Source organism: Kwoniella shandongensis, chromosome 12 (assembly GCF_008629635.2).
Source record: "Kwoniella shandongensis chromosome 12, complete sequence".
Taxonomy (NCBI): Eukaryota; Fungi; Basidiomycota; class Tremellomycetes; order Tremellales; family Cryptococcaceae; genus Kwoniella; species Kwoniella shandongensis.
This window is the reverse complement of record NC_089298.1, coordinates 889,713-917,485: the sequence shown is the minus strand read 5'-3', so window position 1 is coordinate 917,485 and position 27,773 is coordinate 889,713. Positions and strand designations below refer to the sequence as shown.

At 49.9% G+C, this 27,773-nt stretch overlaps 13 protein-coding genes across 13 annotated transcripts; 6 read left to right on the top strand and 7 right to left on the bottom strand.

Moving 5' to 3' along the window:
• Positions 1-43: 43 nt before the first annotated feature.
• CI109_106621 (uncharacterized protein) lies at positions 44-2,010 on the top strand (the record flags this gene model as incomplete). The annotated part of the gene is made up of 8 exons (XM_032008282.2): positions 44-307; positions 391-411; positions 496-763; positions 890-933; positions 993-1,218; positions 1,384-1,490; positions 1,559-1,780; positions 1,846-2,010. 8 exons carry the CDS (start codon positions 44-46, stop codon positions 2,008-2,010), a joined length of 1,317 nt encoding a protein of 438 aa, XP_031857436.2.
• A 241-nt stretch (positions 2,011-2,251) lies between these two features.
• Positions 2,252-5,089, bottom strand: CI109_106620 (uncharacterized protein; the record flags this gene model as incomplete). The annotated part of the gene is made up of 5 exons (XM_032008281.2): positions 2,252-2,687; positions 2,748-3,664; positions 3,720-4,286; positions 4,384-4,583; positions 4,987-5,089. 5 exons carry the CDS (start codon positions 5,087-5,089, stop codon positions 2,252-2,254), a joined length of 2,223 nt encoding a protein of 740 aa, XP_031857435.2.
• A 1,719-nt stretch (positions 5,090-6,808) lies between these two features.
• Positions 6,809-7,709, top strand: CI109_106619 (uncharacterized protein; the record flags this gene model as incomplete). The annotated part of the gene is made up of 6 exons (XM_032008280.1): positions 6,809-6,908; positions 6,970-6,986; positions 7,043-7,071; positions 7,149-7,467; positions 7,538-7,607; positions 7,666-7,709. 6 exons carry the CDS (start codon positions 6,809-6,811, stop codon positions 7,707-7,709), a joined length of 579 nt encoding a protein of 192 aa, XP_031857434.1.
• Positions 7,710-7,846: 137 nt separating this feature from the next.
• Positions 7,847-8,734, bottom strand: CI109_106618 (uncharacterized protein; the record flags this gene model as incomplete). Its single annotated transcript, XM_032008279.1, has 5 exons — positions 7,847-7,899; positions 7,964-8,059; positions 8,112-8,167; positions 8,235-8,633; positions 8,697-8,734. 5 exons carry the CDS (start codon positions 8,732-8,734, stop codon positions 7,847-7,849), a joined length of 642 nt encoding a protein of 213 aa, XP_031857433.1.
• Positions 8,735-8,921: 187 nt separating this feature from the next.
• On the top strand, positions 8,922-10,417 carry CI109_106617 (uncharacterized protein; the record flags this gene model as incomplete). The annotated part of the gene is made up of 5 exons (XM_032008278.2): positions 8,922-8,977; positions 9,062-9,874; positions 9,933-9,991; positions 10,042-10,173; positions 10,236-10,417. The coding sequence occupies 5 exons, from the start codon at positions 8,922-8,924 to the stop codon at positions 10,415-10,417; spliced, it is 1,242 nt and encodes a 413-aa protein (XP_031857432.2).
• Positions 10,418-10,619: 202 nt separating this feature from the next.
• Positions 10,620-11,633, bottom strand: CI109_106616 (uncharacterized protein; the record flags this gene model as incomplete). Its single annotated transcript, XM_032008277.1, has 2 exons — positions 10,620-11,428; positions 11,489-11,633. The coding sequence occupies 2 exons, from the start codon at positions 11,631-11,633 to the stop codon at positions 10,620-10,622; spliced, it is 954 nt and encodes a 317-aa protein (XP_031857431.1).
• A 1,003-nt stretch (positions 11,634-12,636) lies between these two features.
• On the bottom strand, positions 12,637-15,131 carry CI109_106615 (uncharacterized protein; the record flags this gene model as incomplete). Its single annotated transcript, XM_032008276.2, has 13 exons — positions 12,637-12,777; positions 12,831-12,942; positions 13,005-13,119; positions 13,170-13,236; positions 13,286-13,494; positions 13,543-13,624; positions 13,678-13,820; positions 13,885-13,999; positions 14,052-14,145; positions 14,197-14,286; positions 14,333-14,396; positions 14,451-14,480; positions 14,534-15,131. The coding sequence occupies 13 exons, from the start codon at positions 15,129-15,131 to the stop codon at positions 12,637-12,639; spliced, it is 1,860 nt and encodes a 619-aa protein (XP_031857430.2).
• A 259-nt stretch (positions 15,132-15,390) lies between these two features.
• CI109_106614 (uncharacterized protein) lies at positions 15,391-17,529 on the bottom strand (the record flags this gene model as incomplete). Its single annotated transcript, XM_032008275.1, has 9 exons — positions 15,391-15,434; positions 15,489-15,592; positions 15,638-16,313; positions 16,372-16,553; positions 16,622-16,733; positions 16,785-16,923; positions 16,980-17,209; positions 17,263-17,375; positions 17,429-17,529. The coding sequence occupies 9 exons, from the start codon at positions 17,527-17,529 to the stop codon at positions 15,391-15,393; spliced, it is 1,701 nt and encodes a 566-aa protein (XP_031857429.1).
• Positions 17,530-19,203: 1,674 nt separating this feature from the next.
• On the top strand, positions 19,204-21,793 carry CI109_106613 (uncharacterized protein; the record flags this gene model as incomplete). The annotated part of the gene is made up of 12 exons (XM_032008274.1): positions 19,204-19,325; positions 19,389-20,131; positions 20,183-20,281; positions 20,333-20,399; positions 20,452-20,591; positions 20,648-20,750; positions 20,802-20,896; positions 20,954-21,054; positions 21,108-21,263; positions 21,320-21,510; positions 21,565-21,613; positions 21,671-21,793. The coding sequence occupies 12 exons, from the start codon at positions 19,204-19,206 to the stop codon at positions 21,791-21,793; spliced, it is 1,989 nt and encodes a 662-aa protein (XP_031857428.1).
• Positions 21,794-22,133: 340 nt separating this feature from the next.
• CI109_106612 (uncharacterized protein) lies at positions 22,134-22,985 on the top strand (the record flags this gene model as incomplete). Its single annotated transcript, XM_032008273.1, has 1 exon — positions 22,134-22,985. The coding sequence occupies one exon, from the start codon at positions 22,134-22,136 to the stop codon at positions 22,983-22,985; it is 852 nt and encodes a 283-aa protein (XP_031857427.1).
• A 78-nt stretch (positions 22,986-23,063) lies between these two features.
• CI109_106611 (uncharacterized protein) lies at positions 23,064-24,321 on the bottom strand (the record flags this gene model as incomplete). Its single annotated transcript, XM_032008272.1, has 7 exons — positions 23,064-23,555; positions 23,607-23,645; positions 23,704-23,800; positions 23,851-23,914; positions 23,965-23,978; positions 24,039-24,137; positions 24,197-24,321. The coding sequence occupies 7 exons, from the start codon at positions 24,319-24,321 to the stop codon at positions 23,064-23,066; spliced, it is 930 nt and encodes a 309-aa protein (XP_031857426.1).
• A 273-nt stretch (positions 24,322-24,594) lies between these two features.
• CI109_106610 (uncharacterized protein) lies at positions 24,595-25,354 on the top strand (the record flags this gene model as incomplete). The annotated part of the gene is made up of 2 exons (XM_032008271.1): positions 24,595-24,599; positions 24,658-25,354. 2 exons carry the CDS (start codon positions 24,595-24,597, stop codon positions 25,352-25,354), a joined length of 702 nt encoding a protein of 233 aa, XP_031857425.1.
• A 137-nt stretch (positions 25,355-25,491) lies between these two features.
• Positions 25,492-27,763, bottom strand: CI109_106609 (uncharacterized protein; the record flags this gene model as incomplete). Its single annotated transcript, XM_032008270.1, has 14 exons — positions 25,492-25,848; positions 25,901-26,050; positions 26,104-26,159; positions 26,212-26,335; positions 26,405-26,445; positions 26,504-26,566; positions 26,621-26,753; positions 26,804-26,989; positions 27,058-27,177; positions 27,233-27,345; positions 27,400-27,468; positions 27,528-27,629; positions 27,680-27,693; positions 27,750-27,763. 14 exons carry the CDS (start codon positions 27,761-27,763, stop codon positions 25,492-25,494), a joined length of 1,542 nt encoding a protein of 513 aa, XP_031857424.1.
• Between the last annotated feature and the right edge of the window lie 10 nt (positions 27,764-27,773).

Below are 27,773 nucleotides of genomic sequence, written 5' to 3'. Positions count from 1 at the left end.
TCAGCTTTCTACCTTTCATTGTGAGAACGTTTCACGCTTTTGAATGAAAGCTCTCAATAGGGTACGCATATTACCCCGAACTACCAATCGTATTATCATTGCGAGACCGCTCAGCTCAATCTCGACAACACCTACTTCCACCTCAACACAAACGTATCGAGCCATGTCGACCGACACTCAACGACCGTTATCTGGTCAGACCAAAGTGTCCGTTTTTCCCCCTTCCATGGAAAAGGTGAAAGCGGATCATTGGGGTAATGCCAATGGGACGGCCTTTGTCAATCCTTGGTTATCTTTCCGACCTGTCGTGAGTAGTATATCTTTATACGAGGTCACAGTAAACCGGATAGCTGATCGCGAACCTGTGTGTTGTGTGCATTGGTCGTCTAGGCTTCTAAGGATCTCGCTTCGGTGAGTTGCGTGGTGTGGCGTGGCGTGGCTGCATACGAGCAAATGGATTTCGCTGAAGAATCAAACTGTTGTGTACTTGAATAGCTCTTCTGGGCTATGAGAAGACATGACCCCCTTCTCAAAAGAGCCAAAGAGATCATCCCTTATGTCACACCCACGTTCGGCAGAACTTTACCAAGTAACCAACTCCGCTCAACATGGCTAGGTCACGCTTGCGCCTTGATCGAGATGCCAACGCCGAATGCGCTTGCGGCGGAGAAGGAGAAGAGTGCAAGAGGTGTCAGGGTGCTGTTTGATCCAGTCTTGGGGGAAGGGATGGCAACGTTCAATTTGGGTCCGAAACGAGAGAGCAGTAAGTGATTCTTTGTCATCACCACCAGAACATATGACGGGTGACGGTCGACGCAATTGGGAGTGATGGTTGAGAAGATTCACTTTGAGCCGAACAATCGCAATTGCTTACCTACTACTGAATCAGCAACGCCCTGTGACATCAAGGATATCCCCCAAGTCGATGCCATCGTAAGTATGAATTCCGCTTTTCTATTGCAACCACTAACTCACCGCCGTCCATCGACCAGGTGATCTCGCACAACCACTATGACCACCTTGACCTACCTACCCTTACAAAGCTCTACTCGACTCAGAAAAAGCAATACGACTCTGAACCGCTCCTTTTCCTACCTCTGAACAACTGGCGAACAGTCTCAGGTCTGGGCGTGCCAAGAGCGAGAGTGATCGAGATGGATTGGTGGGAGGAAAGAGAGATTGTCGTGGACGGCGTGGGAAGTACAAAGATCATCTGCAGTGAGTTGGAGTCTGGGCTCAACCACTTTCTCTCCTTGGACCTCCCAAGAAGAAGCTCCCTTGACCAATGCAACTACTGCTGCTGTTTTGAGACTGGAAGGCTCTCCCTCGTCCAGTTTGCCTCATGTAATTTTAGGTAAACTGACTCTATATTCTTCCACGCAGCTCCCGCTCAACATTCATCTGCAAGAACGCCATTCGACAAAGACAATTCTTTGTGGTCCTCTTGGGCTCTGAAAGACAAACCCAACGCAGAAGGCAAAGCTGCCTCAGTATGTTCCAAAATCCCGAAGTATGCTTATAAACCACCCATGCTCACCGTCATCTTCCCTCGTTGCAGGTATGGTTCGGAGGCGATACCGGATACTGCGCGATGCACGTCGATTCGCACAAACTCGAAGATTTACCAAAAGGCGGCGTTTGTCCAGCTTTCAAAGAGATTGGAGAACGTCTAGGTCCATTCACTTTGGGTTTGATCCCTATTGGAGCTTATGATCCGAGGATCGCAATGTCGCCAGTCCATGCAGCACCTATCGATTCCGTCAGGATTTTCAACGATATCGTGAGTATTCTGTTGGCATTTGGAAGAATCGATCGAAGCTGATGCAATCCGATCACCGCCCTTAGAAATGCAAAAATGCTATTGGTATCCATTGGGGTACATTCCGAATGACCCCCGAACCGTTTAACGAACCACCTCAGTTCTTGGAAGATGCAGCCAAGAAAGTTGGACTGAAAGACGGCGCTTTCACGGTCGTTGCGATTGGAGAGAGTACGGGATACGACGTGTGATATGATGTGGAGAGCGAAGCAGAGCAGAGTTTCTGTAGCACTGTACATGTACTTGTACTATTTGACTGATAGTTCCTGATGTTGCGCTTGGGACTAACCAGACCGCTTTGACGGTTTTTTTTTGTACAATCCTTCAAATCGCATTATTCATGCCATGTCTCCTCCTATGTATGCTCTATGTGTACAAACTATTTCACAACATGCTAGAATTACCAGTTAGATATCCGTATTGAGACTACTTTCACCAACCACCCGCAATGACATCGGCTCTACGACTCTGCAACCATTCCTGATGTCTCTTCTTCCCCAATTCCTCCAGGGTCATCTCCTCGGCTCCTTCAATCTCCTCCAAACCAGGGATATAACTTCCCGTTCTCTGTTTTGCCGCTCCAGAATGAGAAGAATCAGGCGAGGCGATGCCGTCGGTATGACCGGTGTCCGAGTTGGAGGCATCTATGAGATCTGGTAAATTGGCCATTTCCTCTTCCAAGACAGGTGAGGGTGGGGTGCCTCGGGAAGGAGAAGACTCGTTGAAGAAGTCGGACAATGCGGGGGTTCGACCTCGAGGACCAGCCGCTGCCGCTGCCATGAGATCGTTGTCATCGGGAATGGCGTAAGGGTCAAAGTCGATCGGAAGGTCGTATGCAAGATCGGTAGGACGTGGTGGTGCATCACCCCTGAACATAGAGATTGTTAGCATTGTGCGACTTCGAAGTTGCACGGGAAATAGAACTCACCAGATCGCCTCTTCCAAATCATTGAGCAACCTGGCCAAACCGCCACCTTCACCTCTGCCGCCAAGGACATTATCATCCGACACGGGTCCATAATCTCCCTGTTCCAACGCCATGGCAAACGCCCATCCCACTCCCTTGTAGATGCCAACTATCTCGTCAACATCCCGGATGGAGAAGGTCACTTCCTGCTCCCAGAACTCGACGTCCTTCTTGGAAGGTGGAGTATGAACATGCCCCGTTTTCTTCCCGTCTTGAACGGCCGTGATCATCGGACTCTTCCACCCCATTGAGTTCTCGACGTTATCAGGATGATATGCCATCGTCATCCTCCGTATTGATGGAGCGAGGGGTGATTCGTCAACACCGATAATCCAAGGGCATGGTCGGGAGGGATAATTGATGCACCATACTGCATCGATGTAGTGGCCCAACGCTTGTATGAGTTCCAATACGATCGGACGTACGCGTCTTGAGCCAAGTCGGGTAGATATGTCGACGAAAGGGTTGGGCAGCTCTGATATTCGCGGTTGCGTTGACATCCTCCGCGGCATAGCTTTCGCTCTTGACGCCCGCTCCATGACCTCCGGGTCAACTGCCAGTTCAACATCACGCAAGGCCATCACTGATTCGGTGTTTTGGATATCCATATCTGCTGAACCGAAGCGAGAGTATCGAGAGATGAGCGGGGACGTGAGTTGTGTAGGTGACATGGGCGCTCCCGTCAATGACGAGCTCCGATGTTTCGGAGAGAACGTATCGTAGGGGGAGGCAGTCGTTGCCAGTGAGTCTTGCGGCGACGTTGATGGACCAAGCGGGACCATTGGTATATTTTGCGGGCCAGGACTTCCTTGGCGGGAGCGTATAGGAGAGGTGCTTTGAGGAGAAACGACCTGGATCGGTTGCTCGATCACCCATTTCTGCGATTCATCAGCATGACATGGACAAGAGACGGGGAGACACGATACTACTCACCCTCCATTTGGCCATGGCCATGTCCTCTTTCGTCTTTTCGCCTTGCTCATCACCCGTTTCCATCCGTTGCTTGCCCATGAAAGCCGCTTCATTTGGGATGACTGTAAACTCCATGACCTCTTTCCCCTTTCTCGACGTAGGTCGTGTCAGATGGTTCATCTCGATAGTTGCAGAGGTGGGGGTGTTAGGTCGAGAGCTGGTTCTGTGACTGGTATTTGATCGTGCTCTTGACATTTGATGGTTAGTGATGTTGTGTCGAGCTGAAGTCGAACTAGACCCTGCTGAACCTGACCCAGAAGCAGAAGCCATCGAGTCAGGTGTACTGAGCTCTGTGCGTGATGAATCGTTGGTGTCTACCCTGGGTCTGAATGCTGGCGGGAGTGGTATTCGAAGGGGTTCGTTAGACCGGGGAGGGCTAGATGTGGAGGTGCTGGTGGTAGGGGATTCCGGTTGGAACACCAATGCACTGGTATCACGAGGTCGCGATTGTAATGCTGATTGGGAATGTAACGAGGCTGAGACTGAGACCGGTGTCGGCTGGTAGGTTGTCGAGTGGATCGTATCGGTCTGAAACAAGGCAAATAGTAAGCACACTGTTGTGCGATCATATGTATGTATGTATGCTAAAGGGTTGAAGATGAATTATTCGTCACAATCAACTCACCCCACGTACTTCCCCTCGCTCCAACGGAGGAACCTTGACTCCTCTCATCTCATAGTCACCTTCAGCCATGCTGATCGACCTGACTGATCGGGTCGGATTAAGATGTCTGTCGATCAAAACCTTGCCGAGACTGATGTTGACACCAAAGAGCAAAAAGGTAAAACTATAAACAAAGTTGGGAGACAGATCCCTTTTGCGTGCTATTGACGACACGAAGGGATACGAGGAAGTTCGCACGAAGCTACAGTATCGAAAGATGAGTGGGAGGAGGGCGAAAGATATGTATAGGTTGTTGATATGTCCAAATGGTAAGGAAAGGGCGTCCAGTTGGTGATTAGGTAATATGGGGAGATCCCGATCGTGTTCTCTATCGTTACAGTGACCGAGTCTATTTGGAAACGAGTTGAACCTGCTGTCGAGGTGCCATAGTCATGTACTGATATGGCCGTTCTATGTGTTAAAGCAAGGAAAAATCTTCTGCGGCGATTGCAGAGGAAGCAGATGAAAGATGTGAAACCGAGATGATGTGTGACTGGTGGTAGCGGTGGGTTTAGTGAACGATGGCATCAAAAGCATAAATAATCGTTTTAATTAAACTCTGACCGAAGGGTACTTGCATCCCCATCACATTCCCCGTTGTCACTACTGCCGTCGTCGTCTTCTTCTTCTTCTTCTTCTTCCTTCCACTACCGAGACAGTAGTTCATGCGGGGAGCCAGTAAGCCTTTCTACGATGCGAGGAATGACATATGTGCACCGAAACAGCCATCTCTGAAACAACGCCAGGCGAAAGACACCACATATAGCATTGAGCGTCGTTACATCCCGCTTGCTTCCGAGACACATGTGGGTATTAGGCAGTTACTAACCTCCCTCAACGATACAGTTACATCAGCGCCCCCTCGAAGAAGCAGTGTAACAAGCTGTAAACCACGCGTGCATACTGTCTGTACGTTAGAAGAGATGCAGCCATCCATCCCATGTCCCTCTTATGACGGGATTTCAGGATACTTTGCAAGTGATCGACAGATCTCGCATCTCTCAGGTACGTTGAGGATTGCGAAACAGAAACTTTGCTACATTCCTTGATCCGGTCAAAAATAATCATCTGCCGTCACCAAAAACACCACCGACATCACTGACATGTAAACAAGGAATGTCTCTCAGATTTCAGCTGCTGATGCATTTGCAATGTACGTGGATCACCTTCTACATGTGGAACACGAGGGCGTCTCCGAGTGGGTATCAAAGATCGTCGTATATCTTCCCTTCCATCAGCCACAGCTCTACCAGGAAGATGAAAGACAACTTGAAACGCAACATCGATATCTCCTTTTCAGGTAATGAACACTGGGTATTCGATATCGCTTCTACCAGCCATTCACCGCTCTTACTAATACTACTCGGTACCGAGGGCAACGCCTTTTGTGCGTTCTCCAACGGAACACGCCTCACAATGGCACAAGCAGTCGTACTTCAGCGAAATGACTGACACAGGCGCAGCTAGAGTAAGAATAAATCAACATCACACCCAGTGCAGTAGCTATGCATCTCGCGCGCCTGATTCACCGGTTACATGGGAACACTCCTTGAGTCTCGGACAGGACGTGTCTGCCGCATCCACAACCGAGGTATTTATAGGAATGTTGTAACAGGTCAACGGCTGTCCCGCGGAAGGCTTTGGAACTGTGGCGATGCCGGCGTAATCGACAGAACGAAGCCACTTCGGGTTCTTATCCCAAGGCGCCGACAGGACGAATGGATTGTATCTTACCATCAAATAGCTTGCCCCTAGGAAACCCAATTTCCTTATACAGGGGGAGATGCCCGCAAGAAGTATCTATGGCAGGTCAGTGTCTGGGGTCCGTTTACATGGAGAAAGATACAAATTGGCATCATCAAGGACGTTCGTCAACATGTGGCAACCAGACGGCCGGCCATGTGGCAACCATTCTGCTGTTGTGGACGTTTTACGGGAGTGACACAGCTCCATCAGTATACACAGATAGATCACCACACAAATCACAGGCGGAGTATTAGGTATTCATCTCAGCTTGGCGCCAAATCCGCCTGACATAGCCTGTTCCCACAGTCACCATGCAAGATGTATATCAGCAGGGATAGCTAGATTGTCACTTCCTTGGAATCAAACACTCGTCGTGCATGCTTCTTTTCAAAAGGGACAGACGTGTAACGTGTAGCTGTATCATAATCGCCATGTGCCACGAGTGAATAACCGCCGCCCGAAGGCTCCTCCACCTTCCATGACCATTTCTACTCTGCACAGAGATGGTAATCCTAACTTGCAACGAGGTATCTTCTAGCAGTCCTACCAACCATACAATACATTTCTAGCAGTGTCTTGCTCACCTCACAGCTCGTGACACACCAAGCACGATCGAAAGATCAATCCGTAGAAGCTCAAAATGTCAACCACGACAAGTACACCTACCAGACCGGCATACACGCTCAAGGTCGCCAAAACTCGAGACGAGATTGAAGCATGCTATGATATCAGGATAGAAGGTGAGTCAACTTCATCCATGTATTCGAGATGAGGCTGAGTGAACCCACTTGAATCATGCAGTATTTTCGGTGGAGCAGGTCAGTAATTCGCAACATTCACGCTGTGGTGGACCTTGGCTCTGACTTTACAATAGGGGTTTCCACTGGATACCGAGATGGATGAGTCAGTCATATATCTGGGCCTCGTCGTCGATCACACTTGTTGGATGAAGATGAGGACTGACATGATTGTTCATTCAGACACGATCCCACAGCTGTCCACTTCCTCCTAACCACACCCGTCTCCTCGCCTCCTGACGAGTCCACATCCTCCCTCACCCCCACTTCGAACCTACCATCGACAACCGAAAAGCCAATAGGCACTATCCGTTTCGTCCCCGAGCTGGGCAAGCTTACGCGTCTAGCTGTGTTGAAAGAGTACAGACAGTATGGCTTTGGCAGAGTTCTGGTCGAAGGAATGGAAAAGTTCATCAAGGACAACGCCGAGTCAGAGGCTTTGAACGGTCTCGTCAAAGAGATTGATGGTCAGAAAGTAATCAAAATCAAATGTCATTCCCAAGTAAGCACGATGCCTGTCCCTCGCGAAACAAGGCTTGCTCCTCATTCACGTCGACTAACTTTCCACTTAGATCCCCGTCGTCGCTTTCTATTCTCGAATGGGATATGTTGCAGATGGACCCGAGTTCGACGAGGAAGGCGGTGGGTCCACATCGTCCTGGTTGATCCGTAGAACAACCAAAGCTGACTCGGATCACAGCTCCGCATCAGACAATGTATCACAAGATCGTACTAAACCAATAGAAATCAGACGAGGTTTAAAAGGAATGCATGACATCGAGTTGAATACACAAGAATCGAAGTACGAAGGTCTCCCCATTCTATCTATACAGGACTATCATATGAAACATAACGCATGCCAAATCGGACGACCTCGATCTCTAAAGTCTCTTTGAAACCTTTTCTTTCTTCGCAGCAGCTTCCTTTGCGGCCTCTGCATAGGTTCGACATCATTAACGTCCATTAACGGGAATTGGGAACAGACTCAACCCACTCACCCTCGGCTTCAGCCACTCTTTGAGCAGCAGCGGCTTCTCGTCTTCGTCTGACTTCTTGCAATCGGGCGAGATCAGATTGGGCTTCGGTAGTCTTGCCTGTAGATATGTCAGGTACAGTATGACACTTGATAAGAGGGGTCAAGCTTACCTTGAGCGTGCAATTTCTGATATCTTTCAGCAGCAGCCTTCTTGTCGGCGGCCTCGCTGAGATCGAGAGCAGTCACGTCAGCATAGGCGCAAATCAACATAACGGAAGAAGATCATGACTCACCGCTCTTTTCTTGAGAGTTGAGGAGCAGGTGCTGCCTTTGCCTTTCCCTTGGCAGCGGGTTTTGACGCAACTTCTTCATCGCTGCTCTCGCTCTCGCTATCCTCCGGCTCCTCGATTGACACCTTTTTGCTCGCTTGTGCTTTCTTCAAGGCCTTCTTCTCCGCTCTGCTCATCTCCTCTTCCTCTGGAACCTCAACCGCCTCAGTGTTTCCCAGTTTTAGGTTCATCGCCTTCATCTCCGGAGCGAGTTTCGCAATGTCAGCGGCAGAAGGTCCATCGTCCTCCTCTTCCTCGGACGAAGTCTCCTCCTCAGAGGATTCAGATTCCGACTTTTCGGCAAGACGAGGATCGAGATCACGAGAGAAATGTCGTCCACCACCTCGTGCTACCTTAAATTTGCTGTAAGAATAACCCAACATGTCAGCATAGTGGAGCTGTATGCTGTGAGGTCAAAGCACTCACCCTCGACCTCGAGAAGAAACGCCGCCGCCTCGAGCCATAATGTAGATAATTTAGATTCGTTTGTTGTTGGGAGTATGCGTGTCCGAGGCAGCGAATGTATCACTGATAGCTGATTGACAAGAACAATGAACGGGTGATCAGGTCACTTGAGGAATGTCGCAGAGAGTTGGTTGATGCAATGAAAAGATCGACTCGTGAATGGATCAACTTGCTTCAACTGCCCATATGGTAACACCGTCACTAGCGCAAGCACTGCTCGACGAAAATCATGGTCACGTGATGTGATAAGCGCATTGTGTCATCTTGAACTTGTTAGATCCTTCATAACATATAACCACTTGCTGCATACAGATATGAAACCATAGCTCTCGGTCATCACGCCACTGTCCAAGCATGCCCTCCTCGACATCCGAGTCTCCCACAGCGGAGGGCTCTCGTACCCGTTCTCGCTCTCGTTCTCGCTCCTCACATCACCTGTCTTCACCTCCACCTCCACCTCCCCCATCTCGGCTCACACGAATTGATTTCGCCGCCTACGCTTCGTACCTCGACAATATCGAAGTCGACAGCAAAAGGGACTTGGCCAAGCTCTTACTCCAGCGGCGAAAAAAGGGGCGGCCGGCGAACTCTGACGAGGGACGAACAGAGATCTCGAACGATGCTGGCGACGAGGACCAGGATGACGATGATGATGATGCAGAAGAAGAAGACGATGAAGCACAAAGACAACGGTCTGGGAGCAGTCTCAGAAGGGTTGATGGACCAGAATTCGTACCGCTCTATCAGGATGCAGTCCACTCGACCGCTGTGAGGAAGCGAAAGAGGGTGAGGGACAGCTCGAGTGTCGCGGATGATAATACACGATGGCCTTTGTCACCCTCCGAGTTACCCCTCTCAACAATCGCAAGTCTGGAGGAAGCGATAATCAATTTCGCCTCGGCATACATACGTGAACATCATTTGTCCTTACCTTCGCGAGAACATTCAATGACCGTCGAAGACGATACACCTCTACTCCCGCCCAGTTTAGTGCAATCCACGACACGCATGCTAAACCAAGCCCTGGTCAATATAGCAGGGGTCAGACCTGCCGTCGTGAAGAAGAGGAGAAAAGCGATGATGGCGATTGACGGAGCTGGTGTATTGAACATCGCAAGTATGGATCCAAATACTCGACTGTAAGTGTCATGGTTTATAACGGGAAGAGGCCGTTCACAGCTCACGTGTATCCACCAGGGTTGTCCGCACTGCCAACGATCGATTGCGAGAGATATACCGACCATTGGAGCCAGATGGTAAGTCAACGTCTCGAGCATGCTTCAGGCGGCCACTGACAGCTTGGTAGTCTTGACATACCGCTTGAACTTGCTCGACGGCGCAAAGGACTTCGAAGGGGCAAGCCCTGATTCAAGCTCGCTTTACGCTTCCGTGCTACCAAAGCAAGACAGGGCGACCCGACCACATCAATCGCAAGCTGGTAGGTGCTCTGGCTACGGGTGACTGACACTGTACGTGGCTAACGCCAGTGCGGTCTCACAGAACTAGAACGAAGAGCTGAACGACGTCGTTTGAGAGAGGAAAAGCGACAATTACGAGCGGAGAAGCGCAAGTCGGCAGTAGCGGACGAGACAGAGGAAGGAGAGGGTCCCCAGACGAAAACCAACAAAACGGAACGGTCTCGTGCGAAGAAAAGCCGTACGGCCAAGAAACGAAAAGTTTGATGACGATAGATCAAAGACGATGACGAACATGACTTAGACGATATACTACAATGTATCACGATTGCTGGGTATCTAGTGAGGTGTATTTACAGTACAGAAATATGATGACAACCATGACTTCACGTTACCTTACAATGCAATGCTAAATGCCCGCCATGCTGGAATGAAATCCAATCGAATCCCCCATCAATTGCTGAAATGTTCACCTTGGTATCTCCCCTAGTGCCACACCCTCCGCTTCGAACGCCAACACCTCCTTCCAAAATTCGATCCCTATCCACCTCCCAACCTTCTTCGCTGCGATCCGCTGCGCTGCCGCTCTGATCTTCTCTTGGTCGAAAGGCTTCTCCTTCACCTCCTCTTCTTTGACATCTTTTTCGTCCACCATCTTCTCCTTGCCCTTCGCCAACCTTCGACATTCTTTAGCTTTGATCTTGCGTTGATGAGCCACCCAAATATCAGCTGCGACCGCGAGTCGTGGTCTGCCGAGTTTCCCTTCCACCTTCTTGCGGATGGTAAATGGTCGAGCATGAACCCGTGAAGCGGAAGGGATGATCGGTTGTTGTTCTGGTTGCTTATTACTGTGTTCACGCTGAGATGATTGTTGCTGCTGTTGCTCTTCGCGACGTTTGTTTGGCGGGAAGATGCTGCTGGTACACGGATCGAGATCACCTGGCGGAGCATCGCCACATACTGGCCAAAAGACTATATCGTCCGTTCGGTCCGGTACGATAGGAACATCGAAATCTCGAAGACGAGGTCGATTCGGAAGGACATAATGATCGGGTCGACCTTGAGGCCATGGTCGTACAGGCGGACAGGATATCAAGTATGGCGGGACAGACAGCTCGGAACTCGTATCGATGGGTGATGGTTCTGCTGGTGGTCTAGTGCGTTCCCCGAAAGGTGTCGGTAAGAGTGATTCGACCGTCCAAGGCCTTGGATGTGATCGTACGTCGTCGTAATGGCTCGGGATGGCAGCGTACGATCGTATGATTCGATCGTGGCAATCTTTCGATACACCGATACACAAGTCAGTAGCTGTGTTTCCTGCCGTGCATTTCGGCTTACCTTTGAATGGGCAGAAGAGGTCGAGCTTTGGATTCAGATGTGCAGTCTCGACATGTTGTTCGAGCTCTTGCACGGTTGTGTATCCAGTGGAAGTACATTTATACCAACCGCAATTTAGCCACAACGGCTGATATGTGGATCCCATGTTAGAGGTTTGGCAAGCGAAATGGGATCATGCATGAATATCACTCACAACAAATACATTGTCTTTCACTATTGGCCTTGTTGCTGCCGTCTGCTCGATATGCATTCGAATATGCTGTACATCGTGTCAGTATGCATACAGTTAGAAAGAACGAAAAGTCGCTCGCTGACCTTTGCCAGAAGTGAATGACTCGCTAACTGCACGTCGCAAGGTCCCGCGTCTGATTTCCACCGACACGGACAATTCCTCACCACATTTTTTGAATGGAAATGAATTTGGTCCAGCGACAGACCTTGCTCCCCACCACCTATCCCATGACTACTCCCAACTAAATCAGTTTGCCCCAGAGGAAAGTGGTCTGCGAGTGATGTATTGTTGATGGTTGAGTTGGAAGAGGTGTTATTTGGTTCCGGTGTCGAAATCTCGGTCACGGAACGAGACGACGTTGAGCCGGAGGAAACTTGCGTAGTCGTTTCGTATCCCGAGAAAGTGAATTTGAGCAGTTGTATCGTCGTAGCAGTCGTCGGAAAAGTCACTTTCACAATAGATCCTTCAGCAGACTCTTGAGTGAGTGACATCTGGTGTATCAATCAATTTAGTTGCGATTCGTACGACCCAAGTACGATACGAGCACTGAGTGTGGTGATGGACAAACGGTCATCCAAGCGGAGAGTGACGGATTGAACGAAGCGCCGCGCGCTGAAATCGAGATTTGACGAGGTAGGTGAGGTAACAAAGGAGGAAGGGAAAGGTGATCTGGTCAAATCAATCAAATGATTTATTCCTGGAGACGAAGTGCAAAGGACGTTTCGGTTGACGGTGTTGCTCGTTGACGCAGCAGAGTGGAGGTGTGGGTGCGAATTACCGCATCGGGTATCTTTGTTTCAATGCAATTGATGAAGGCTATGGAGGATACATTGTCCTCTTCAGCTATGAGACAGCTAGAGATGCAAAGATGGGTGTATAATGCATCTACATATCATTATCTTTGCGCTTCTTGTATCTAAAATACCGGCGCATCCTTCAGAAACACTCTCCCTTCTTCTGCTAAAACCCATTTAGCCACCGCGTTCGCAGCAGCTACAACGGCAGACTTCGATAGTTGAGGAGATACCGCCAAATATAGCTCGAAAGGTTTCGTTATCTAAACGCCTTGCTTGTCAGACGCGAATCACATGTACAAGTAGACCCACTCACCCATGCTAGACACACTTCGTGTTCGGTACGGATGTACACGAGCTTGAGAGGTGACGATTGCCCCGACTTGGCATGTACAGCGTCATGCAACTTCTGATATGCGGTGATCAAGCTTCGTAGGCATCAGTTTCATCCCACGATGACAGCAGGAAATCAACGAAACGGCGCACTCACCGCTTACGGTCAACGCTCTCAGCCAGATAGGGTGCTTCCCATTCGGGTTGTGTGATTTGCACGTGCTGGCGTGACTTGTAGATGAAGTGACGGAGACCGGGACATCCAATGGCAGCTGTCTGACCTTTAGCGTCACCCTCGAATTGTGTTACCGAACAGACTTACCAACGTGATACGGGTGCAGGGGGATGGATTCCTTGATCTTATGCAACGTCTTGTCATTCTCAAGTTTCTAGCACAGAGTCAGACCTGGTCTGCGGTTTCTGAGACCGATCGCTTACCTCCAGGACGATCTGCTTCCATCCTCTTAGATCCTCGAAAGCCTCCCTGTCCGCACTGACAAACACCAAGCCAACGTCTTCGATGTCGTAACTGACATAGGCGTGCACGAATCCAGCTGGGTTGAATTTTGGAAAGCATATAGGCAGCCAGGTCTCGGTCGAGCGAAGTGTTGAAGAGGAAGCGAGCGTATTTAGCAGTAGGTGCAGATCTGCCAGAATTCCATTAGACAGATTCATATGCAATGCTTGTGACTCACCAGACGGATGTATAGAGTGCTTTCTCGGTCGAAGCAGAGTGACAATATGTCCACCGGCAATGAGAAGGACATAAAGAAGGTCCTTGGGAAGGACTGGTGTCAGAAGACGAGATTATATATCGGGTCAAAACTCACTCTGAATTTTGATGGAGGCATCAAAGATGCTGCCGCTGTATCTCTTACAGCGGGTGCCATTCGGAGAGGTTGGAGAGTGGAGGTGAGGAAGCTGAAATCGTATTGGGATCGATCTATAAGATTCCGCAGGAATGTCTCGGTGCCTGTATCGCAAACATCGTAAGCTATGTCCCAAGCAACGACCAAGGTGACCGGCATATAACGCACCATCTAAGAGGCGAGAAAGATCAAAGTTGCTCCGCCGTTGAAAGACTCGCGAGAGTTGCGTCGAGGAAACGACCGACAGGATTTGTAGGTGAGTATATTCTAGATGAGATCGAAGCTGCGAGAGGGCGGTCAGAGATGCAATTCAATCAGAGCCTAGGTTGACTTACGACATGCTCTGGTTCGCCCCAATCACTGACGCAAAACAGATATAATGGCGCTTTCAGAAGGAAAGCTATTCGATGTCGACCTTTCATGATAGATCTACAATCATGTCAGCACACGTCAACGAAATCAGAGAACAGTGGGTGTTACCTTATACGATCATCTTCTTCAGCAAAGATCGATATCAGAGCTTGGGCGACACCCATGAGGTTCGTGATGTTGTCCTCAGACTCGTCGTGACTGGATTATATCAGTGAAGGGTATTGCTTACGGGGGCAAAACTCACGAGCAGAATACGGGTTTGCCAGCGTTGGTCAGAACATAATACTGCCGAGGACTATAAGTTCCGCCTGCCAGCGAGGTCAGCATGACAGACAGCGGGCACAGAATCGAGAATAACATACTTGGCATCGAAGGCAGTAAGTGTGGGTTGTCTAATAATCGATCAATTAGCGGATTATCTGCAGCTTGAAATAACACAACATACCTTTCACAGAAGATGCCCTTGACCTAGACGTAGCCACTTGAGGGATAGGTCTCGCCTGTACCAATTCCCTCAGTCCTTTCCTTGGGTCTCCAGTCGCTACCGCCATCTCTCCTCCAACAACCTCCGGATCCACCTCCACTTGCTCCACCGCTCTCTGTTTCCCCTTCCGAGACGACGCCACCGACGGCGCTCTGCTCCCTCTAGGTTGGTCAAGGATGACATTGTCCAAGCTCGATGCAAGGTCTTTCGGACCACTAGACGACGGCGTAGACGACCCGGCAATTGGGGCATCGTCTCCTGATAGACCATCGAGGATGGAGCCAGCCCGACTCGAAGACGCAGTAGAAGCTCGTGCGCGCAGCGCTGGACTAGAGACAGGGGCATTGAGCAGCCCAGTAGAGGATGCCTTGGTCGGAGTCGCCGGTTTGAGAAGATTGTTGGGCTTCTGGGGGCTGTCGTCTAACGAATGAGCATCGACCGAGACGGTGGAGAGATGAGAGGTTGACCGAATGGGAGTAGGCGGTAGGAACGATTGAGACCGTGTTCGGTTTAAGACACCCAGCCTGCTAGGTGATTGAGCATCGTGGGGAGGCATCATCTGCCGTGGGAGGTTTGATCGACGTACGCAGTGATGAAGAGCTAGTTGCGATGTATTGCAGTAAAGGAACCAACTGATTGACTTTCAGAATGAATCATCGCGTCGAGGATCAAAGTGGAGGTCAACCTGGGACACTCAAGCGTCCTAAGAGGGATGAAACAGTCATCCTGCACCAATATACACTGCAGCAAATTATGTATGTATGTATGGTAATGCATATGCCCACAAGGCGGTGATATCATCAGAGAATCAACGTCATCTATGCTTCTTGACCGGCAATCAATCGCTCTCCCTTGAGAATCGCTACAGTTGGACATTAGCTCTCACTCTCGCGACGCCTCAAACTCGGCGACCCACCGCCTGGCTTCGCCTCGAATCCAGTACCAAACTCGCAGTCTTTGACTTGAGACTTCTCTCCGATACGACTGTTCGAACAGATGATGGTGTTCTCGATCCGAGCGCTGTTACGTGTCAGCGTAGTACAGTCACACAATCACACCACTTACTTCTCTTCGACAGTGACAAAGTCCCAGAGCACACAACCAGTGAGCTTGGCTCCCTTGCCGATATTACAATGCCTTCCGATGATGCACTTCTTGATGCTCGCTCTCTCACCTACTCTCGACCCCTCTCCTATCAAACTGTCAGGCGAGATCTGAGCGGCGGGAGAAATGGCGGGGGCGGTCCCAGTCGCTTCGTCTGCATTGGATGTGACTGGTCGAGGTTGTGCTGCTGAGGCAGCCTTGCCCGTACCCGATACATTCGCAGCAAGGGTTCGCATGTATCTTCGATTCATTTCCCAGTACCCAGCCAGGGAGTTCGCTCGGATGAGGTTATCGGGCTCAGCAACCACTTTGTACTTGTCCGCTTTGTTTCCCTTGGCAACCACTGGTGGTTCTACCGGTTCAGGTGCAGTGACGATGACCTGACATTTCCAACCCATCCTTTGACCTTGCCTACTACCTCTCTTCGCTGAAACCTTCACAGGTAATTGTTGATCTTGAGCCGAGAACGATTCATCACCAGACGAAGGGGACGCAGGACTGCCTGGCGAGGTTTGGGGCAGAGGTGTGTGATCTGATTCAGGAGAGGAACCTGGGGAAAGCAGCGAGAACGACGGGACGGAGATAGTAGATAACGATAATGCTTCGGCTAAAGGATCCTTGCGGGGTGGATTCAGGACTAGGCAATGTGTCAGTCATTGTCTTGCGGTTGCGCAGACCGAATTGGTTGATCTCACTGTGTGCCCAGCGCTCTCCAAGACCCTTCTGCCAGCCTCCTTTAATGAGCCACGGCACCACTTGCTCTCTCATGCTGTCCAAATCTTTCGTACGTCGTGTGCTCAAGAGATCCAGCACTGTCCGTCGGAAGACGTAAATGTGAGCGTCCAAAAGTCGAGTGGTAAGGGATAGTGTAGGGTGGCTGCGTGATCAGAGTAGCGTGATCAGCATCGTCAACCACGACCAAGTGTACAGAAAGTGAGAACATACGAGCTGATGAGGGACATCCGTAAATCCAATTCTTCGTCCATTCCCTCGAGCGGTTGTATCAACAGTAACTCATCCGACTGTTTGTCGAGTGCAACAAGGATCTTCTCTTCGCCTATAAAGTAACATGAGCCAAGTCGTCACAGTCTAGATTACCTTGACTTACTGTCTTTGACGGACTCGGCCGGCTCATAGAAGACGGAAGTCAAGACAGCATCGGGACTGGAACGATGTCGGTCGAGAATTGATTTCAGAGGCAGAGACGTAGGCGGTGCCAAGTCACACGGAAGGAGAATGAAGTCGGTCTACAGTATGGTCAGGTACAATCACTTTGCGCAAGGGACGAAAGCATACAACTGACTTTGATATAGTTTCTGAACCGCTTCAACAGCCTAGCAGTTCCTTCCCGTCCAGGTAATCCAGCTCCTGCTCGACCAGTGGATTCACTCTGCTCCTCATCGTCGTCTTTCTCTCCTTCTGTCGGCCTCCTGATATCTATCCGTGCGCGAGGATGAGTTGACATGGAATAGTGTTCGGCGACATGTTCAGCAACTTGAGAGTGGAAAGTTGAAGGTACGATGATAAGAATCTCTGCAACACGATAGGGTTAGCGATCTGACACAAGTCGAGATGTTATGACGCACCCATGATACCAGCGGCCAGGATCCAGTCGAGGACCGAATTGACGATAGGCACATTTCCGACTGGTAGAAGAGCCTTCGACACGACGTTGGTCCCCTCGTTGAAAGGATAGAGACTAGTCACAAGGAATCAGTAACAGGGCATATTCGCTGCCAGACTTGTGCTCACTTCTCCCCATGTCCAACAAGGATGACTGCCGTGAAATCCTGGCTTTCTATTCCTCTTCTCTTGGAGCTGCCGGATCTCGGGTCGAAGAAGCTGCCAGACATGATGAGGGGTGTTGAGGGTGAGAGCTATGAATGCGAGTTCACTATATTATAATGTTGAATGACAAGAAGGACGAGTCGAAAAAGCGAGACACATTGGTTCTTCTGCGGGGCACCTTTCACTTTGTGTGATACTTTTGACATTTCAAGACTACAGCCGTCTTACCACTGCTGAACATCGTCTCGACAACGTGCTTGTTACATGTACTGTACACTCATATGCGCAACAACAGAGGGCCTGGACAGGCTGAAGCTCAATGATATGTATCACAAACATCCATAAAATAATGTACAATACGCTATAAAATACTGTACAATACGCTATAAAATAATGTACAATACGCTATAAAACAACACGACAGAACGCAAAGTCTAAGAAGGTAGAATTGATCAAACTGGATGGGTTCTAGGAGGTTCATCACCGTCAGCTTTGCGCTCTTACGGACATCGAGACAAAGGTCAAAGTAGAGAAGAACAACAAAAAGGTCAGAAATCGATGGATATCACCAATTCCCTTTCCCCGCCTACTTTTGTACACGAGGCGTTTAGCGCGAACGCTGAGGAGCAGGATCTGTCCGCCCATCGGAAAGTATCATCACAGAGAGTGGAATAATGGGTGGTAATGAATAGAGAGGAAAAGCAAGAAAAGATACGACGGGAGGACACTCACAGTAACTGCCACAATGTGCCTTCTGAGATCAGGTCAGTACTCGTCAAGGTCTGTATCGAGGACCGAGCGTCAGCATGGACCCCTATACAAAGCTACGATGGAAGAGAATTGAGGCGAGGGATGATTGAACGCTCAGTCAAGGCTGAAAATGTCTCGCCAATCACGACGATGTCGTCGGCGAATGAGGTAAAGTATGGTTATGTGTTGTATCGTCACAGCGTTCGGTAGGGATGGGGTGGGGGTGGGTACGCGAGAGAGCGACAAGAAGAGCAACTCACCAGTAAAATCAGAACGTAAAAGACATGATGCAATCAGAACAGAACGACGAATAAGATACATAACGAGACCTGTCAACGAGAAACCGCAGAAAGTCAGTCTAGGTTCCAGTGGTTACAATGAGACCTTGAGAGAAGGGTAGGTATCAGGTCATGTGTAATGAAAGTCCTCTAGCTGTCCGGTCCTACCCGGCGCACGACTGCCGTTTGATCCCTACGAACCTAACAAAGAGGTTCAAAGGGGAAACGACAGTCTTTAGGAGTTGGATTGTTAAAATGGTCATCCAGAATGTGAAGAGGGTGGTGAGTGCTGTGCTGAGTGACGAGGTCACGCAGACGAGCGGAGGGTCAGATGGTAAGGGGACTCACCATACGATAAAAGCGCAACTAAGTGGTAAGTTGAGAGTAAGAACGACGAAAGAGAGAAAAAACAGATGGAATTTTGGCACAAGAAGATGGTTTGACCCGTTTGGTCTCGTCAAACGAAAAAGGGGATGTAGTGACGTGTAGTTAAATGGGGAGATTCTGTAAGAGGGAAAGGTAGGGGTTGATAAACAAAACCCCGTGATAGGGTCAGGTTAGCGTTGTATGAGCCACAACGTCACCGTAAATGAGTTTACTTTTGGACAGGAGGGTAACCTTTCAACATTCCTTCTTGCGTCCCATCCCTCATCTTCTATCCCGCTCTATCATCTACCTCCGTAGGGTATACATCACTTCCGTATCGACATCATGTCAAGAAGAGGCCCACAACCCTCATTCATCAGCAAAAGCATCTACGATGTGCTAGGTGCTGACGACAACGACGAGGTCGATGAAGAAGAGGTCGAGGAGGAGCCTCAGCAGGTGGAAGCGTGAGTGTCAAACAGATGCAGCGGTATGGCTCAGTACATCTGATTGACAATTTGTGTCTCTAGTCCGGCTGCGTCGTCTTCTTCATACCTGAACGATGCATCAGCCGCTCCGCTCTCCAAATCTGCTCGGAAACGATTGGCCAAGGCCGCCGCCAAAACTGCCGAAGCTACCTCGGCGGCCGTCGAACAGATCAGTAACACGGCATCTGCTGCCGTCGAATCTGTGTCACAAGCAGCTCAAAAAGTCAATGGTGATAGCATCTTGACTCTTACGGAGGAAGCTGCCCCTGTCCAAGCGGTCAAGCAGGAAAACGACTCTCAACCGCCTTCCGCGTCGACTGCATCAGCCGTTCCTGAAGGGAGCAGCAATGGGGCAACTGACGGTCTCAAACTCAACGGAGTTGATGCGCACTCAATCGTTAATGGGACTATTGAAGCTCTTCCAGACGTTCAAGACATTCCTGCGACCCCTTCACCCGAGTCTTCGGCCAAGGTCAACCCTCCTTCTCATTCATTTGCTCCTGAACTTCCCGAGACTCTTCCTCAACCGACCAGCAAAGCTCTTCCCGCCAACAGAAAACGAAAAACACCTCAAGACTTTACTCCGTCCGGCCCTGGCGACACAATGACTCCCTCTAGTCCTAGCAAGATTGGAGTCAAGTTTGAGGACGGTGTTGCGCCTGGGGAAGGCGAGGAGAATGAGAAGATTATCACTCCCAAGAAGCCCTCTCTTCTTCCCATCAAGAAGGATAGGAATGTCGTCGAGAGAACGACTTGGACTTTCATCATGATTGGTGGTTTCATTGGTGAGTACTCCTTTGGACTGGACCTTCGAGCTTGGCTGACGAGACATATAGCTCTGCTGTGCTTGGGTCACCCTTACATGATCCTCCTGGTCATGTTATGTCAAATGCTAGTCTACAAGGAGGTCACAGCACTCTTCGACCTTCGAGATCGTGAGTCCGTCAAAACTCCTCGACGGGCGCGCAAGCTAACAAAGTATGTAGACGGAGCTGTGAAGGTTGAGGCTGTCCCTGGAGAGAAAGGCGATCGGTGGAGCAAGACTCTCAACTGGTGAGCGGGTCATATCCTCTATTGAATGGCAATGATACTTATATCGCCTTAGGTATTTCTTCGTTGTCACCAACTACTTCCTGTACGGCGAGTCGATCATCTACTATTTCAAGCACATCGTGTTCGTCGATGCGTACATGATCCCCTTTGCTCGAAACCACCGTTTCATCAGTTTCATGCTCTACGTCGTTGGTGAGTTTCTGCCTTTCACAACTCGCTTCGCACCGATGCCTAACAAGGATTGGCAGGCTTTGTTGGTTTTGTGGCCAACTTGCAGAAGCAATACTTGCGACAACAATTCGCGCTTTTCTGCTGGGTTCACATATCTCTGCTATTGATCGTCGTGTCCAGGTCAGTCCTCAAGTCGGTAAAGCAGAGAGCCTTCACTGATACCTGTCATAGTCACTTCATCGTGAACAACATCCTCGAAGGTCTTATTTGGTTCTTCGTGCCCGCGTCTTTGGTGATCTGCAACGATGTTATGGCTTATGTTTGCGGTATGTCGGATTCGAACTGCGCAAATGATAACGGTTGCTAATTGTCTTTCGTTATAGGAAAAATCTTTGGCCGCACTCCTCTGATCAAGTTGAGTCCTAAAAAGACTGTCGAAGGTTTCGTTGGCGCTTTCATCTGCACTCTTATATTCGGTTTGGCAGTGAGTACAGCAGCGAGCATTACTTGAAAAGTCAATGACTGACAAGAGTACAGTGGGGTACTTTCTTCATGCGCTTCCCATACATGATCTGCCCAGCTCGAGACCTTGGGACCAATATTTTCTCACAAGTAACTTGTCGACCAAACCCAGTCTTTGTTTGGAGACACTATGAGATCACTGGTGTCGTCAGGCAGATCTTCCAGACTGTTGTGAGTCGAGCCATTTCCTAGATCTACCGGGCCCACTCTGACATGTTGTACTATAGATCGGCCATGCTCCACCCGCTATTCCCTACGCTCCTTTCCAATTCCATGTACTTGTCATGGCCACTTTCGCCTCCTTGGTCGCCCCTTTCGGCGGTTTCTTCGCCTCCGGATTCAAGCGAGCGTTCAACATCAAGGACTTCGGACATTCTATCCCTGGTCATGGTGGCATGACGGATCGAATGGATTGCCAGTGAGTGGAGATTCCTGTATGATATTGGGCAGGGCACTGAGATGCATTCTTCAGATTCATGATGGGACTTTTCTCATACGTGTACTACAGCTCTCTGATTCGCGTAAGTGTTTATTCCTCAAGGTCATCGTGTCGCGCTCATGTTTTGTTTCCCTTGTAGATCCAATACGTCACCGTCGGTTCGATCATGCAGACTGTTGTCACATCGTTGACACCGTCAGAGCAGCTTGAATTGTTGGCGGACCTCAGACGGTTCCTCTGTGGACAAGGCGTGAAGGCGTAGTGGAAAGAGGTCGAGCAGGAGAAAGTGGATGTGTGGACAAAAATCATAGACGTGCATCGTAATGGTAATCAAAAGCAGCGTAGTTGATGTGTGGAAGGACGCTCAGTCTGCTGCAGTGCTTGCATTCCGTTGACTTTGAAGTAGCATCATCATATGCATCCTATTGCTGCAGCATTGTTCGTCGGTCCCGCTGAGGACAACGACAACGAATGTAATGTTTCGCGCGACGCGACTTCTCATGTTGTTGATTCAACTTTGATTGAAACTCCGTTGTTCTGTGTCAACTTTTTCTGAAACCGACGTTCTGCGACTGACTGGTGTCCCAATCGTGGTGATATCCATGCCCACACCCCCTCTTCCGCTCCTGCATCAGCTCTTGAGCGCACTTCGTATCCCGGTTCTACCTCCGTCACTCGGCGCGACACCCCCGTCATTGCTTCTCATCATCCTCGAATCCATTCTCAGCACTCGACTGCCTCTGCCTCATCCGATTCGACTGTGTCAAACTACGGAAGACGAGCTGGCTGTAACAAAATGTATCTTAGGAGTGCTGGCAGATGACATTTTGGGGATGGACCTCTCCGTTATTGATCCGGTACGGGTAGTCAAGGGGAAAGAGCAGGAAATGTCAGTGATCATCATGGCGTTGGTGGTCGTCGCTAGAAGAAAGGGCCTAACAATCAGGCTACCGATCCCTGAGCCTGAGGATCAGCGGGATCAGTCAATGCTGGCAGATCAAACAAAATGGCTTCCTGAGTCCGAAGAGGATCTTTCAATCGACCTCCCTCCTCCTCTCGCGCCCGATATATCGTACCCCTCCGGTCTTGCTTCGAGTCCACTACGACCCAGTCAGACCCCTGTTGACGTCTTCGGATCTTGGCGGCCTCCCACTTCTCGTTCGACATCGTTCTACGATGATCCTATTGACAACAATGCTTCCACATACGATGGAGAGTTGAACAAAGAGATGCTCACATCACCTGCTCGTCAATCTTTTTCCCCATACGACTTGTCCATATCAAGCAACGAGTTCGACCCCTATGTCACACCCCTGCAACAGGTGGAGCATCAGGACAGGACGAATCATCATGAAATTTCATTATCGCATTCTTCACTCGAGACAACGACTAGCAACAAGACCGTGCTGCAGCATATGCTAGAGGAGTTTGGTCTGGATCTTGATTCACGATGAGACTAGTGAGTCGCAACCGTTCACTCAACGAATGTGTCGCTGATACTACATGTTTTCAAAGTAAAGCATGACATTCTCTCAAGTACGACGCAGCCCGCCCATCGCCATGCTGAATGCCCCTCCCTTCAACACTTTCTCCGCGTGTCGGAAGGTGAAGCTCGTCCGCACTCCACGCTCTTTCGCCCACGACCCATTATCCCGCAGACCATCTGCGATCTCTGCGTCACCAAGCAACTCCGCATTCGCAATGACAACTCCGCCGTCCTCCTCGGTCCCCCTCTCGAGTCTCACGACGTCCTTCGTTTTCGGGGCGATGGCGTGCAAGTGGGAAGTGTACAAGCTAGAGGACAGTATCAGAAGGGATCTCGGTAAAGCCAGTAGATGTGCGAGGGGTATAGCAGCGATAGGTCGACCTGCTTCAGTTGGATCATCGGATGGGATAGGCTCGGAAGTTGTCATGGGTGGCGAAGGAGCGGTTGTAGAAAGGTAGTGATGGATGTCGAGAACAGTATGAGATCCTAACGAGATCGTAGCGACCAGTGGCTGGAATGCAGGTCCATCTTCGTGAGGCTGCACACAAATTCAGCGAGACTGGTTTGTTTCTCGCACAGCCGCACTCACCGATATACCTTGACCAGGTTCGTACTCGTTCACCAGAACCTGCAGCATGAAGGCGATCAGATCGCTTGCAATGTGAGGGAAACGCCAGGTAACGCACCTGATTGATATCAAGAGCTTTCTGTTTTCCTTTCACATCACTTTTATCCTCGATAGCCGCGCTCAGGAAGCTCTCTATGCGCAGAATGATGTCGGGGCTGAGGCTGACGTGAGCGGTCTATCGAGCCAATGGTGTGCATTTACTTACAAAGCTGTAAGAAACTCGGGCAGAGGTTCAGGCAACAAGACGCCATTCTTGGACATTGTGCCTCCTGTCTCATTATCAGTCCAGCTCCTTACCATGCAACCAGCTTTCACTCACCCCAATACTGTAGCCTAATGGTATAGTCAATACGCTTGGATGGGTCATTGCTCAACCACAAACATCTTGCTCACCTTCGCCCACTTCCAACCTTCTTCCATTTCGGCTGCGGACTCTCTGCGACTTTGCGTAGAAGATACGCTTCCTCTTCTTCCGTAATGAAGTCAGGAATGCTGGGTATGAAAATTCAGCTCTGCAGCAACTCTAGCCCGAACCCGGACGATTGACTTACTAATACGCTGCAGGCGGAATGTTTTTCACTCGAAAGTGCTCAAGGGTAGGGAACGAAGAGCTTGAGCCGGAAGGGATGTGATCTTCCGCATCATGTCGCTGCTGAGGCTCTGTAGAGATTGGCATGTTGGGCGGCAGAAGGTATGGGTGATGATTTGAAGAGGTAAATGTATGGTATGGTGGACAAGGTACAAGTGAGTTGTGTTTCCCAACGACGTCATTTCCATGAATTTCGAAAACACAGGTACGTGTCGCTACAAACCGTCAAGACGGTAGTCGCCTTCCCCATCTTATCTTCTTCTGTTTCTTCTCCATCCCACAACTACTTGCATTACAATCCATTACTTATTCAAAACGGTCCGTAACTCGCACAACTTCAACTGTACAGAGCTAGTAACCATGGAGTAAGTGCCGATTGGTTCCGGTAGGGGAATTCTCGTTCTCACTGACTCCCCGCTGCAGTTTCGTTTATCAACAGATCGCCTCTCGTCTACCTCCCGACCTCCAAGCGCTCTTCCTGAACCCACCCAGCTTGTCAAATCCGGGTGCATTCATCCCTGCCCTGAAAATCGCCTTCCCGTATGCCAAGTATATCATCGTCTTCCTCGCGGTATATATCGTATGGTCATTCGTATCCGGAATCCTTGGTTACTTCTCTCGATTCCTTCGATTCTCGTTGAAGATCGGTCCTCTCATCGGTCTCATCGGCTGGCTCATGGCTGGATCAGGTCAAGGTAGCATGGATGAGCTGTTCGCTGTAGTCAAACAATGGACTGGTCTTAGCCCGAACAACGCTGCTGCTAACCTCAGTCCCGGTCTCGCATCGCTGGCCAACCTTTTCGGTGCCAACCAAGCGACATCTGGTACCAAGCGAGCCAACAAGGGTAAAAAGTCCTCATGGACCGACCCGAACGATATCTCATCGAGGACCAGGAGCAAGAAGGCTGCCGATGGCGCCTCCAACAGTGGCGGTGATATCCTTTCATCGATCCTGAACTCGGCGACTGGTAACAATGAGGCCTCAACCAATCAATGGCAGGATGTTGTACAAGACTACGTCAAGAACTCGCTGGTGAAGGCTGCTGGTCTCGACTGGTTGCTCGGGAAGCAAGAGCCGGCTAAGGAGGATGCCAAGGCAAAGACTTGGAAATCACGATGATGCTCGAGGTTGGTAGCAAGCAATCCTAGCTCTTGACATTAGAGAACTAATTCATGCCTTGTCCGTCATAATGTTACTCCTACAGATCTATCGGATGTCTCAAAGCTCTATAAGCAGCTTCTAATCCCCACCGAGCATCACTCGACCGATCGCTCGTCCCAATCTTTCAAAACCTCTTCACCTTCCGCTTCAACAATTGACCACGTCGCTTGTACGTCCTCGAAGGTTGTACGAACTCCTCCCATAGCAAATCTAATGCAGAAAATGTTGGTCTCGACGCTATGAAGCACTGTTTGTGTCAAGAAGACATCGTAGCGGGCGTTGAGACGGTCGTGTAGACGTTGATTGAGCACATTGAGGGTGTCGTTTGTCAAATCACTTCTGGATGAGGGCGATAATCTGAACACCAGCAGTGCAAGCGATGGCTTTGTGACTAGCTCAAATGTGGTGGATTGTCGTACCGCCTCCGCTAGCTGTTTACATTGGCTTATGCCCTGTAACGGCTAGTCAGCTGCACTCTTCGAGACTCTACCGGATTGAACTCACTCGCTCCAGGTGTCGCTGGAACCCTTCCACACCGTAGCTTCGCAACACGAACCAGATCTTAAGTGACCGGAATCTTCTACCTAATGCGATCTGCCAGTTGCGGTAGTCGATGACCTCTCCAGCATCCGCTTCCTTACTTCGGAGGAACGCCTAGCAGAGGACCGTAAGCTGGCCGGTCTTGAGAAGGAGAATCAAAACCTTACCGGGGTGACGTCAAAGGTCTGCGTCAGATCTTGTCGATCCCGTACATATAATAGTGCTATCGTTCTTGGTCAACGAGGGATTCTAGCGAGCTTCAACGAGAAACTTACTGCAGTCAAACGTCGTTAGACCCCATTTGTGGAGGTTGGTTGCAAACGAGTCAACGTATTCATTGAGCTCGCTCAAACGTAACAGCTCCCTGTACTCGGGCAGGGCGTACGCGACACCGGCCCACTGCAAATGAAGACGACCATGATGATCAGCCTACGAATAAAAGGTTAGTAGTAACGAGGGCAGACCTACGGCAGCATCAACATGTAAGAAGGTTGTAGGGAAGTCCTTCACTGAGAACGAAAGTCAGAGGTTTCAGCGCGGAAAACCAAACTATATCCCACAACTTACAGACCTCGCCTATCTCGGATATTCTATCGACTGCACCTGACGATGTGGTACCGACCGTAGCAACTTAAAAGAGGATCAGCATTGATTTCACGATCGCTTATATATGGCTTGACATACTAACGAGGAATGGAACAAGTCCGTCGGCCACATCTGCTTCCATTGCCTTTCTCACGGCGTCACCTCGAAGAGAGTAACCGTCCTCAGCAGAGACCGGAATTGCTCGGAACGGCAGACCCAGCATGATTGCAGCCTGGTATGTGGAACTTTAGCACGACCTCCGGTAGTTGTGTTCGGACATACCTTGGATCCCAAACTATGAGTCTGAGTGCTACCGTAGATGACCAGCTTTTGACCGTACTTTTGCCTAATCTCATCTGGGACTTCGATCTGTCCGTTCTCTGCTGCATGTTCATGCCCAGCGAGACGTCGCAGAGATCGTTCTCGCGCAGCCATTGCGGCGGTCAAAGCTGCCTCCGAGGCGGATCCCTACACAGCACGCATGCACGCACGCACGTCAATTACACATAGTCAACCACGAGTCATGAACAACTCACCATGATGACACCTCCTCCGACACCGGAACTAGTCCAGAAGGAAGGGCCTAGTCCGAGCATCTTTGCTACCCAATCAACTACCACCTGTTCAAGTTCCGTACACGCCGGCGAGCATATCCACTAGAATTGTCGTTTAAGCATCATACTACCCAAGACGACGTTAGTGGGTACTCACATTAAACCCAGGGTTGCTGACACTGGCGGCATAGAGATCTGCAATCATTCCCTCAAACGTAGAGTTTGCAGGAAAGTAGGCAAAGAATTGCGGGGACTGCCAGTGTGTGATGCCTATCACATTGGTCGGTTCAGCCATGACTGTTTGTCCACTGTGATTCCACGAACCTGGCAATATATCATTCTGAAAAGCAGCGGCAATCTCATGGAAAGGCTCGCCTTGCGCAGGCGCTTCCTCTGCCGGACATTGTGGATGGTTAGCGTGGTCGTCCTTCGATTTGATCGCAATGACCTACTTGGCAGCTTGTCTAACAGATATCCTGGCTGTACTTGAGCTTTGACTGGCCTCTCAGACAAGGTCTGGTAGTAATCGCAGATAGCATCGACGGCCGCATAGCCTTTGCACAAATTGTCAACACCAGCACCCTTATTGCTTATCTGGACATACCAGCTTTTCGAAATCTAGGAATAAATGGGGCCCGATTAGCAGAATTCGCAGGACTGTGCTGTATACTTACTGCTCGATATCCATCGCACGTAAT